Here is an 11,793-nt window from a genome sequence, read left to right as displayed (position 1 = left end):
ATGGACTCCATTTCGATGCATACGTTTTTGAAAGATAAACATTCTACTGGACTGCTAAGACCGATTTAGTTTTGATTGGACTCAGATCTGTGACCTGATGATTGGAAATCTACTTCTAACCACTGTCAAACATTACTCAACTGTGCGATTTCGAGGGAATTGAAGTAACCCTATGAAATCTAAGCCAAAATCATCTATTTATTGTCGAAGGTGGAGACACTACTAATGAACTATTCAGGATCATATAATTAATGAAGTAATAAGCAGTAAAATGAATCCTCTCACATGGCCACGCGTATATAGCCTCTGCCAGGGATGTCCTACTCACTGCCTTCTCGTGGTTGGGGTGTTGTTTACGAAAATGAGAGGACGAAAAGCGAATATTCGGCGCTTTAACCGGGCTGGGAGTCGGGAAACCCTGATTTCAAACCAATTGTGTACATGGGCTCCAATATCCTGAAGGAACAAATGGTGTATGAACCAGTTGTTGATCACCGATGCTCCACTGCCTTGTGGGTCAGACCTTTAGGTCAAAGGCTTGGGGAGTGGCCCCCTAAGAAAACCACCTGCTTCGGTTTGGGCACCCGGGCAGTATCACAGCCCTCACACAAATCGAATGAGTTTTGTGTGGTGTATATGTATTTGGTGCCTCATTGTACCAATATCTATGTGTTAAAACAAATAAATAAAATAAATTCAATACACAAATATTTATGTGTAAACATCATTTCTGCTAACTTCATATGGCTGTTAATAAGAGGGAAAATACAAAAAGAAAGCAATGAAAAATGTTTCTCTTCTTTTTTTATAAAAACAATCATAGTTCATTTGAATCACACAGAAAAATATAAAAAACAAAATAGAATACTTAAATTACCTAAATTTGTTGAATAAAAAACAAAATGGAAATTACATTCCTTAATGAACAGATTGGTTTCTGAGGAAAAAAAAGAAGAAGTTTCATTTCATATACGAAGCAGAAAGATGAAGAAATTTTTTAATAACAAGCAATAACCTGTAATTCCATCATCATCATCATCATCATGATGATTAGGTGGGGTGGGGAAAAGTTAGAAGAGGAAAAAACAGTAACAAGTGATTTCCAGATATAAATATGTTTTATACAAATTAACTGTTGTCAACAATTATGTGTATGTATATTGGACGGATACAATTATGTCACAAAATCGTTTCAGATTAAATCCATTACATAATATTTCAGTAGAAATAAACTTTGTCAAGAAACAAGAGACATTATATATATATACCCAAAGCCACCTTTAGTTGAAAGGCAGCAAAATATTTCTATTTTTAGTGGTGATGGGGGAGTTTTAAAAAAATCAGAATAGAGATTACAAAAAAATAAACAAAATTAAGGACGAGAAAGGCTACATAAAGAAAGACATGTAGTGCAAGACACTTCCTCCTTGAAGAAAGACAAGTTGGAAATTTTATTCTAGGTTTTGTTCTAGGAAATATGAAAGGTTAGACTTTACTATTGTTATTAAAAATTATTTTGCAATCTTAGTAAATCATGAAGATGACGATGTAGTTGGTGGCACTGTGTACAGATTGACAGCTGGAGCTGGATCTGGTTGTTTAGTCACAAGAGTTTCTGCAATATTACTATCATTGTTCATAGGCATTTCGAAATTTGACTCGTCATAAGCCTATAAAAAATTATTATTATCATTACTAGTGGTAGGAGATGAAACAAAATGAAATAAGTACTTACTTCACCTCAATAACTAATCATTCTTGCAGATAAGCGATAGTAAATCTAAGGTGATCTGACGGTTATGGAACTCTACATCTTGTAATTAGGTCGTGAGCTTAAACCAGCAACATCAGCTTTGTTTTGTTCGGCTGGGGGATATTTGAAAGTCGTGTATTTAAACTTGTGCTTAATAAATTAGATAGATTATACTTATAGCAGCGTTAAGGTGATAATCAGATTATTCTGATCTTGTGATCTAAGTAAACATCCGAATACTATGTGTATGTGAATTGACGACAGAAATAACTCCAAGCATTATATATATATATATATATATATATATATATATATATATATATATATATATATCACAGTTCCCACTTTTATACTTTACATCAGAACACATGGAAGAAATAAACAAAGTGGAAATCAGAACATTACAAAAATAAAAGCAACAATTTAGTAAAACTTTGAGTTTCTAACTGTACAACTATGATTCGAAGACCACAAACAGGAATCAAGCATATTACACGGCTTAAATTAGTAGCTATTAAATTTATAGACTGGTTTCTCACCATAGTTCGACTTCGCCCAGGTGTTTTTCTAACCTACCTCGACACTATCTACTGTTTACGTCGTAGTGGGTGGTAACTAGAAATGAGTAACAACTGTCTCAGTCACCTCAAAATCATGAGGTTTCACAAGTATATATATATATATATATATATATATATATATATAGTACTATATACCAAAAAATCGCCTTTTCCAACCAGCTAGACACACACTATGCGAACAATGCTTCCAAGACATTTATGAACAACGGCTGGAGTTAAAGTATGTTCCAGGAGTAGCAATTCTAGTGGTTCTCTTCAGTGGACAATGGTAAAATGATTTAGCTTTTAACGTTGACTTGGTGACAGTAATCGTCAGCTTAAGCAATCTCTTCCCGTCTCCACATATACAGATATATATATCCCGTTATTTACAGTTTCATGATCAATGAATCGAAAATCCCATGTAATAAAAATTGGATAAATCTACAGGTTAAAACTCGAAAGTTAAAGTGATTTCTAAATTTTCCTGTTGGTTAGAAGAACAGTGAACTTACAAAGAGCGTTTACGATAACAAATATACACTCAATAAACACTACAGCTGATACTAAACTTAGAAAACAAATAAGATACCATATTTTGGCATTTACTGGTCTAACTTCTGTCATGCATTTATCTCATTGAATAAGGACAACTCATTTACCAGGTGCAAATTCATAAGCTTAGTTCTGAGTTCCACTATAATTATGAGGGATAATGCTGCTATCCAGCTGCCCAGAGAGATATGGATGGAGTGGGGTTCGGACCCAGAACTTATTGGATGAAAGTCGAACACCTTTAACACTGTATCACTGCTTAATGTCGTTGCACCGTATGTATGAAACTGAACAGCTCTAATCAAACTGTTCTGGAACAGTTAATGTATTATCAACTCATAGAAACCCATGATGGTCAATGTCCAAGAGCACTTACTCAAATCCAACGCTAATATCGACAACAGTTTGGTCATATCCTGCTCAACCTTCTTTCTTTTACCTTTTACTTTAAATACAACTTTATTTATTATTTATTTATTTCAACACATAAATATCGGTACAAGAAGGCACCAAATATTTATGCGCTACACCATATTTGTGTGTGTGTGTGGGCTGTGATACTGCCCGGATGCCTAAACCGAAGCAGGAAATACAACTTTACTCGGGTACTTCTCAGCATTGTTGCATATACTACAATAAGCATATTGTAGAAATGCAGGACAGGATAGTCAGGTTCGGGTAGCCTGGGATATGAAATTATTATGTGTGACTTCTTAGTCGACCTAAGTTAAGCCGTCACACAGTCATTCGACTTAATCCAATTTTTGGCTTGGGCTAATGAGTAATTTATACATAAAAGTCATAATTACCATTACCAGACTCTTTACATACTCTAAACTTGGTATTTTTAATACCAATTTTGGTAAACAGACTGAGGTAGTAGGTTTCATGTTTGCAAAAATAATGGGCAGCGGGGATCCACACTTGTATTTAAAGAATCATACTCCAGTATGTTAATATAAATCTAACTATCCAAAACATTTGAACGCAAGAAAAGCTACTCAGAGATAGCCCATCTATTTATCTAACTTTTTGCTTTGTTGTTCTCAAACGACCGTTGCATCCCAATATATAACTTTTTCCACGAGGTGTATATAAATTTTAAAATATTAAAACCACATTGAAAGAGTAAGACTTAAATCTCACCACTAATAAAACCATTCAGAAGCATAATGAAAGCATTTATACGGATTTACGAAATAATTAGAACGTACTTCATTCATTTCATCGGGAACAGGGGGAGTTTTTGGATAATATTTACCACAACAGCAACAACAACAGAAGAAGCAACAACAACATGTCCACAGGAAACAGGTACAAGCAAGGCACTGTAAACAGAAAAAAGTCGAAAGTTATGCAGAAACTGATTAAACTCAGAATGGAAACGATAATAATAATAATAATAATAATAATAATAATAATAATAATACAATCTTTATTTTTAAGTTATTATTCACTAAAATCCATCGAAAGACTTTTATTTCTGAGGGACCCACAAACAAAGTAGGGCACAGAACAAATTTGTATTTGTACAAGGAACTATACTTCAAAAAGCACCCCTAAAGTTAGACAATATTACGGACAATGATAAAAAAGAACTAACTTTTTCATAATGGTCAACAATTACATTGATCGATGCTATACTGGTCCGTTTTCTAAGAGATTTTTTTTGTTCAGATTCTATTACAGCAATCATTATGCTTGAACAGAGAAAATTAACATGTATAATAGGTCTCGGCACTCGTAAATGACGACTTTTCAGTCAGTAATTTATAATAAGTCCAGGATCTGGTACATGTGTGTCGGCCTAAGTTGCCACAACAAAACGTTGAAGTTAATATGAATACCGGATGATCTGAAACAACATCAGCAATGATAGTAGTAAAACTAACACAGAGAGGGTTGGATTCAAAAAGGAATGGATTTGAGGGTTAAAAAGTATGTAACGAAACCCAGAAGGCATAATGAAGTAACGAATGAGTGCGACCGAGTTGAGGTTAACTTAACAACGGTCGCTAACTATTGATCACAATCTGGTTAAATTAGAGGGTTAAGCTACGGTAAGTATCATAGTAGTATGTTTAGTCTAGGATAAACATTTTTTATGCAATTTGATCTCGTGTGATAGACAACTCTTTCGAACCAAAAATAATCAAACCAAACGAGTACAAAACTGACAGTCACTGTGTAATGAGGTACAATAACGCGAAATTAATGACGCATGCTGTGGATGCAACCTTCAAACAAAATACTAAAAACTGGATGACAGATATCATACACGACAGATGCGATTGGCAAGTTGATGGTGACTTATTCATTGCTTATTTATTTATATGAACAAAAATATTGGTACAAAGAGGACAAAGGTAATACATTCTGGGACTTTACTGACCGGAATCAGGCATTTGAAATAAACAAGCCTATTTGGTAGGGAGCCAAGTAGCATTTTGTCACGCCTAAAACTAATAACTGCCAGTTTGTGTACTAGACACTAGTCAGTCAGTAACTTGTGTCTAGTACACAAACAATGACCAGAAATTTACACGCGGTTGGAAAAGAGTAGTGGGCTACCAAACATCTGCAAGTCGCTAGGACGAGCACAATAGTTCTGAGTTAGCGACATTTTAGTTGAATAAAAGGTCACGAAAAATGAATTACGAGACTTTCCAAACCACACTACGTACCTGTATACAAGGGTTGCGTAAAGCCAGGTACGGCTGCCAGTCTTCTTCATCAATGTGCTCTGCTACATAAATCCCCAGAGCTCCATACCGGTCATACAATTTCCTCTTCTGTTCGTTAGCTAGTATAGAATGTGCTCTATTGACTTCTTTGAACTACAATTTTGTGTTTTCAAGAAATATACACTATACTTTTTCAGAAGCCTCAGGATCTTTTGGGTTTTTATCCGGGTGATATTTTAATGCGAGCTGAGAGAATATTAAAATAAGATGAACGTACTTTACGATAGGATTTTTTGATTTCCTCAGTTGTTGCTTTCTTATCTACTTCTAGAATAGCATATAAGTCGATATTTTCTTTCCTATAATATTAACATCAATTTTGATTCCAACATACGTAGATTTCTTGCTGCTTTTACTATTAGAACCACTGCCCATTGAATGATCAGTACGCATTGCCCGGTTGGTGCTGTTCACATGCCCAAGGCCACATCTTGAGATGCCGCTCAAAAGGTCAAATGGTTCAAATTGTTCGAATGATTCAAATGGTTCGAATAGTTGAGGACGGAACAGAAGAAGCTTCCGCTTAACAGGCTTCCGTGTCTAGTAGCAGGGGATCACCAATACCTCCAGGCAGGTACCAAGGTATATCGACGATAATAGAAGAAAAAAAGAAATCGGTAAATCACAGTAAGATAATATCCCTAGTCCTTAAGAATATGTCATGTTGCCTCTTAAAGGACTCCTGGAAAGTCTCTTGGACTAGCCCAGACGGCAGCGAGCCCCAGAATTTGGCAACTCTTAAGGAGTAGAAGTTGTGTCTACAGTCCGTTCTGCCATGTTGTGTCTCCAGTTTCTGAGTGTTACCCCTTAGATTAGTGTTGGAACTAAGCTTATGTAGGTGTTTAAGAGGGTGTCCAGAAGTGTTAAGGATACTTCAATCCATTAGAAGGTCACTTCTAAGACGCCTATACTCTAATGGGTAAAAGATAAGTGGTTGGAGGCGCTCTTCATGAGGTTTAAATTTGAGTCCTCGAATTGATTTCGTGGCTCGCCGTTGCATACGCTCCAGAGTGTCCTTATCCTTTTGGAGTGAGGGAGAAAATACTGTGTTTCCGTACTCTGAATGAGGACGGATAAAACTATTGAAGATTATATGGAAAGTTCTTCCGTCAAACTGGCCGAAAATGAGCTTCAATGTTATCAGTGCAAGGTTTGCTCGGAAGGCATTTTTGTCACAGTTAGAGTAAGACTACAAATCGTGGGGTATCGGCACTCCTCAATCTTTTTCAACCTGGAATACTTCTAGATAGGAGTTTCTTAAGTTGCAACTGTAGTCTGCAACATGTCGCAGATGGACTACGTTACACTTTGAAGTGTTGTCGCCTACCCAACTATGAAGTCGAGTCAGATCCTCCTGATGTGGCGGCACATCCTCTTGATTGCGTACCTCTCTCCAAAGTTTCACGCCATTGGCAAAAAGTAATAAGTCCGAAGTTACCTGTTGAGGAAGATCATTTATGTATATCAAGAAGAGAAGAGGCCCTAGTACTGAGCCCTGGGGGACCGCACTAGGACATTCCGTAGCCTGAGATAAAGTGGAATTAACCCTGACCTTAAAATGTCGATTTTTCAGGTATGAAGTGAGCCAATCGATGAGAGGTGGTCTGATACCCAATCATTTGAGATTATTGATAAGACATGTATGGTAAATTATGTCAACCTTCCCTTGCGATCAAGGATGCTTGTCCATCTATCCACCACAGTCAGCCGGTTGGTTATAGAAGAACGACTTCTCCTGAAACCATGCTGTTGGGGTGAAAAGAAGTGTAAGGATAATAAATGGTCGTGTATGCCGTCACATCAGGGACTTCATAATTTTTAAGGTATTGAGAGAAGGGCCACCGGTCGGTAGCTTGAAGGTTCGCTGCGTCGACCTCCTTTGAAAATTGGCGTGATGTGAACCAGCTTTCGAATCTCCGCTAGTTTGCCTCAGCTTAGCGAGTGTGAGAACACCGCTGAATGGTGTTGCCAGGATTGAAGCTGTTTCCTTCAGTATAGCGAATGAACCATATCCAGGCAAGAAGTGTCTTTTCTTAGGTGCTGCAGTTTCCGGTACATCAAGTCAGCGCCGATATTATCAGTTCGTTTGTATTATGCCAAATTGTGCGTTTTGCGGCTTAGCAAACGAAGAGTGCGGTTCTTGATGACTGTAGGTGGCTTGTAGATTTTGAGGACCGTTTGAGGAATTGACTGCTTTGTAGCACATAAAAGCGTGTGCAGTAAGAAGTTCCAATGAGCATCCACATCAATTTGAGGGTGAACATCCTAATCCACCTGTTGTAGATAGTTCTGTAGAGGTGACACATTCAACCGTTTGAAACTCCAGCGCAAGTTAATGGTGGGATATCTTAACTCAGTTTTGCTGACGAAACTGAAAGCTATAGCGGCGTGATCGCTTTTTCCCAGGGGAGCCAGGATTAAGAGGTTGTCAACAAGGATTCTTCGTTTGTAAGTACACAGTCTAAGCGCGATGGTGCCTGACTATCTCTCCAACGAGTTGCTGACTACATTTTCGTATAACCCCAAGTCCTCAATGAGGTTGGGGAATCGAGCTTTAATTGAGTTTTCACCTCCAATATACGTACGTTCCGCGGAGTTGACTCTGAAAAGATTGAAGTCCCCTGGAATCAGAATATGAGTGAAACCGAGACGAGTAGAGCAGGATAGTCCTTCCAGCATACGACTGTCATACTCGATTTCGGCAGTGGGCTTCTTATATATGACTCCGACTAGACACCTCGAAGTAGTAGACAATCTTACAGAGCACCATATGGATTCCTCAAGATTGTTAAACTCGAGGTAATGAACTTGGTGTACCTCCGGGCATGATCGTATGTGTAAGTCTACCCCACTCCCAATTCCTGTTTTTCCGTCGTTGCGAAACAAAGACATACCAGGTATTGCTAACTCCGGACCCGTAAACCCAGAAGATATCTAAGTTTCAGATATTCCTATCAGATGAGCCTTATCAGCATTGCTAAGTTCACGTAGCTCATCCATTTTATTTGAGAAACTCGCAGCGTTCATGTACAAGCAGTTTATGCTTGCAATTTAAACGCGCGAGCTTCTCCTTTCTGTTTGTTTGGATGAGCGTTACGTGAATGGACAGGTAGCCTACCTATACAAGGTTTTCCAAGTTGATAGCCCTACCCTTTACACGTTTTTTTATCAAGACGGTCCACAGGTGGAATGGTCAGCTACGACTTGCCTCTGTGCTTGATCCTGGCGTCATGTGTCCTATACGCATGCATATGGATTACAGTTGGCAGCCGACGTCTGTTAGCACGAAGTGCTTCCAGAGTTGCAGCTGCCATATGGGAAGGTGGGAAAGTTGTCTTCATTAGTCGGGGTCTAGAATCTCCATCCTTCCATCCATCCATCCTTCTTGGATAGTCTCGTCACTTGTTGAGTCAGTATGTTTTTGAGCTTCAAGGATTGCTTGGTGAATTTCCATTCCCTAATATCAGAGTTTGCTTGATTAGGGTTCGTGTTTTCCGGTACACCTTGCACAATGATATGTCTTCCGCGGAAAAACGTCTCGCGATATTCCTTAGGGATGTTCCGGATGACATTGCGCTCGGAGTACGGTATGTCGGGCAGTATTCTTACGTTCCCATCGGATTTCAGTAAATGACTCGCTAGCAAGACATCCTCTACGTCGGTAGCATTAGTGAGTGTTATACGAAGTAGCGTTGAGTGATTTTGATACTTAGATTCCTTTCCCCGAGTGAGCCGTGTGACTATCAAAGGCTCTATTCTAGGAAGTCCAAGTTTCTTGTTCAATTCACCTCAGAGCATCCTGTCATTTTGTCCTGCAGACTGAGAAGAAGGTCAGGGTTGTCTTTGGGGTTCATGATTATGAGAGAGTCATCGCGAACCGTTATTGTTTTCTCAGGTTTTCCGGTGAGTCCAGGCTCAGCACCTTGTTGTTTGGAGTTCGAAGCACGTTTATGAATCCAAGGCTCTTTGATGACCAGACGGACATTCTTGGGGGTTGACTGTGCGACCAAATCACCAGTTGATTTCCATACAACACCAGGGATGTTCAACTTAGACGGTGACGCCTGGTCCTTTTTAGATCACCTACAGAGTTTTTGGGAGCCACTGTTGCATTCAAGGACCCTGAGCTGGGAGAACCGAGTTTACTGAGGGAGTCGATTACCGTCGACGTGATGATGGTGCTGAGTTTCAACATGTCATCATTAGTGCCAATGCATGCTCCATCGATGGTAGACCTGTCGACATCCCTCTTGGTTTCATTGCGCGTCTCTTTATGATTGTGATTTTGCAAGTTTGCTGACAACTTATCCCTCAGACCTGTCAATGATGTTACTCAGCAAAACTTCAGCATCCGTGTTGCACCCGACACATATCCACTTATGATCGCATTTGCTGAGTCTGTTGTAGGCAGTTGCTGTGAGATCTGTGCACGCTTCGTGAAACCAACCTTTGCAGTTGTTGCACTGCATGCCAGATGTAACAGCAAAACGGCATCCAGGTCGTTTGCATAAATTTTTCATAACTATATTGACGTAACTTATTTTATAGATGCTAGTAAAAGCATAAGATCGTTAAAAATACACTAAAAAGCACACTTAAAACGGACGAAAATGGATAAACACAGTTGAGATAAACTGAACTAGCCTTTACGTGAAGAAATGAAAAAAACGAATAGTAATCTCAGGCAAAACCACTGGTAACTATTAAATTGAGTTAAACTCAAAAAATGTAATCTACTGGACATATAGCTCAGGATAGATTCTTTGGATCGGAAATGTTACTTTCGTTGCGTTAAAAAGGGAACAAAAGTTTGAGAAATGTGAGGATGCCACAGGTATTCGGAGTTTGACAACGCTTTAACCAGTAACACATTCTAATATGAATCGTACCCAACAAGTGAAATCAAGAGACAGAAGCGAGGACGTTCGAAGATATATTTGCTAGGCTGTCAATATATCGAGGATCGTCTGATCTAATCTGACTAGCGATTGCAGGGGTTGTTGGACACGGCGTTCTCACTCGTGATCTGATGCGGATTCATGACCAAATGCCTTTAGCTAGGTGAGTCCATTGAAATTAATGTGGTCGGCATCCAATGTTGGAAATATTATATAGTAAAATAATAAAGTACAATGAAAATTTTTAATTCCTCGTAAATCTCATCGTTCTTTTTATCGTCTTTTCCACTCGTCCTGGAAAGGGAAAAAAAGAATATACAAGTGCATGTCGAAATAAACTCGTACGCGCTTTAAGACACAAAGTGGGCGAAGAAAGGAGAATAGCGTAAAAGCGATTTTTACAAAATGTTTTTTCGCTTTTTTAAAAAATTTTTAATGTACATATTAGCAAAATAATAAATATATAAATATAAGCATATAGAAATTGTTTTTTATGCTATATATAATGCCATGGAAAATCGAGATGAAGCAAATTTTTAACTGATGTCCTGCGTGCAATAGTCGTTTAAATGTTCTGGAAATCTTATTCTTCTTCCAGAACGCGTTGTCTTAAGTTTATTTTCTGATACTGTCGAAGTATGGCCGTGCGTGTTGGTTGTCGGTTGAGGTATTATAAGTGTAGGAGCCGTATCGTTTGATTGTACCGAAAGAAAATCGACGTGGATAGGATTTCCTTCTAAATACGCTGCTTTGAGGAGATCGATGCTGATGCTATCCTTGGTTCCGTTCTTGTCGATTATATAGTACTTGGGTTTGCGTTGAAGAACTTTGAAAGATCCTTCGTATATTGATTCGAAAGGTCGTCGATACGAGTCTCAACGTACGAAGACATGCGTACAATATCGTAAGTCAGGTTGAACGAAAACATCGGTGGATTGTGGTCGGATGGAAACAGGCTTAACTGAACGTATTGCGTTTGTAAGCCTGCTCGTGTAGGAGGCTAGATCCATGTTTATTGAAGAAGATGAAGGATCCACGAATTCTCCTGGAAGTCGAAGTGTCGTTCCAAAAACCAGTTGAGCCGCAGTGTATCCAATGTCAGCTTTCACTGCAGTGCGAATACCTGGTAAGACGAGTGGAAAAGTGTCGGTCCACTGTGAAACGTTTGCAGCTGATGGTGAAGCTTTTAGCTGTCGGTGAAAACGTTCTACCAACCTGTTTGCCTGTGGGTGGTAGGCGGTCGTTCGGAAGCGAGTGATTTCTAAAAGTGTGATAAGACAACG

The 11,793-nt window shown here is 38.7% G+C and overlaps 1 protein-coding gene across 1 annotated transcript; it reads right to left on the bottom strand.

Moving 5' to 3' along the window:
• Positions 1-695: 695 nt before the first annotated feature.
• DNAJC5_2 (DnaJ sub C member 5) lies at positions 696-6,050 on the bottom strand. Its single transcript, XM_051219084.1, has 6 exons — positions 5,947-6,050; positions 5,830-5,911; positions 5,742-5,798; positions 5,553-5,705; positions 4,083-4,196; positions 696-1,670 (listed from the first exon to the last, which is right to left on the bottom strand). The coding sequence occupies exons 1-6, from the start codon at positions 6,003-6,005 to the stop codon at positions 1,533-1,535; spliced, it is 603 nt and encodes a 200-aa protein (XP_051070052.1). The 5' UTR covers positions 6,006-6,050; the 3' UTR covers positions 696-1,532.
• Positions 6,051-11,793: the final 5,743 nt, after the last annotated feature.

This window comes from Schistosoma haematobium, chromosome 3 (assembly GCF_000699445.3).
Source record: "Schistosoma haematobium chromosome 3, whole genome shotgun sequence".
NCBI classification, from domain to species: Eukaryota; Metazoa; Platyhelminthes; class Trematoda; order Strigeidida; family Schistosomatidae; genus Schistosoma; species Schistosoma haematobium.
This window is presented reverse-complemented; position numbering and strand designations above follow the sequence as displayed.

What these genes read in the sequence shown, in the direction of transcription:
- DNAJC5_2 (XM_051219084.1), bottom strand. Translation starts at nt 6,005, where the DNA reads ATGCGTACTGATCATTCAATGGGCAGTGGTTCTAATAGTAAAAGCAGC. An exon ending in ATCCTGAGGCTTCTGAAAAA is followed by an intron (nt 5,706 to 5,741) that starts GTATAGTGTATA and finishes ACAAAATTGTAG; the next exon opens with TTCAAAGAAGTCAATAGAGC. An exon ending in TACGCAACCCTTGTATACAG is followed by an intron (nt 4,197 to 5,552) that starts GTACGTAGTGTG and finishes TTCTGTTTACAG; the next exon opens with TGCCTTGCTTGTACCTGTTT.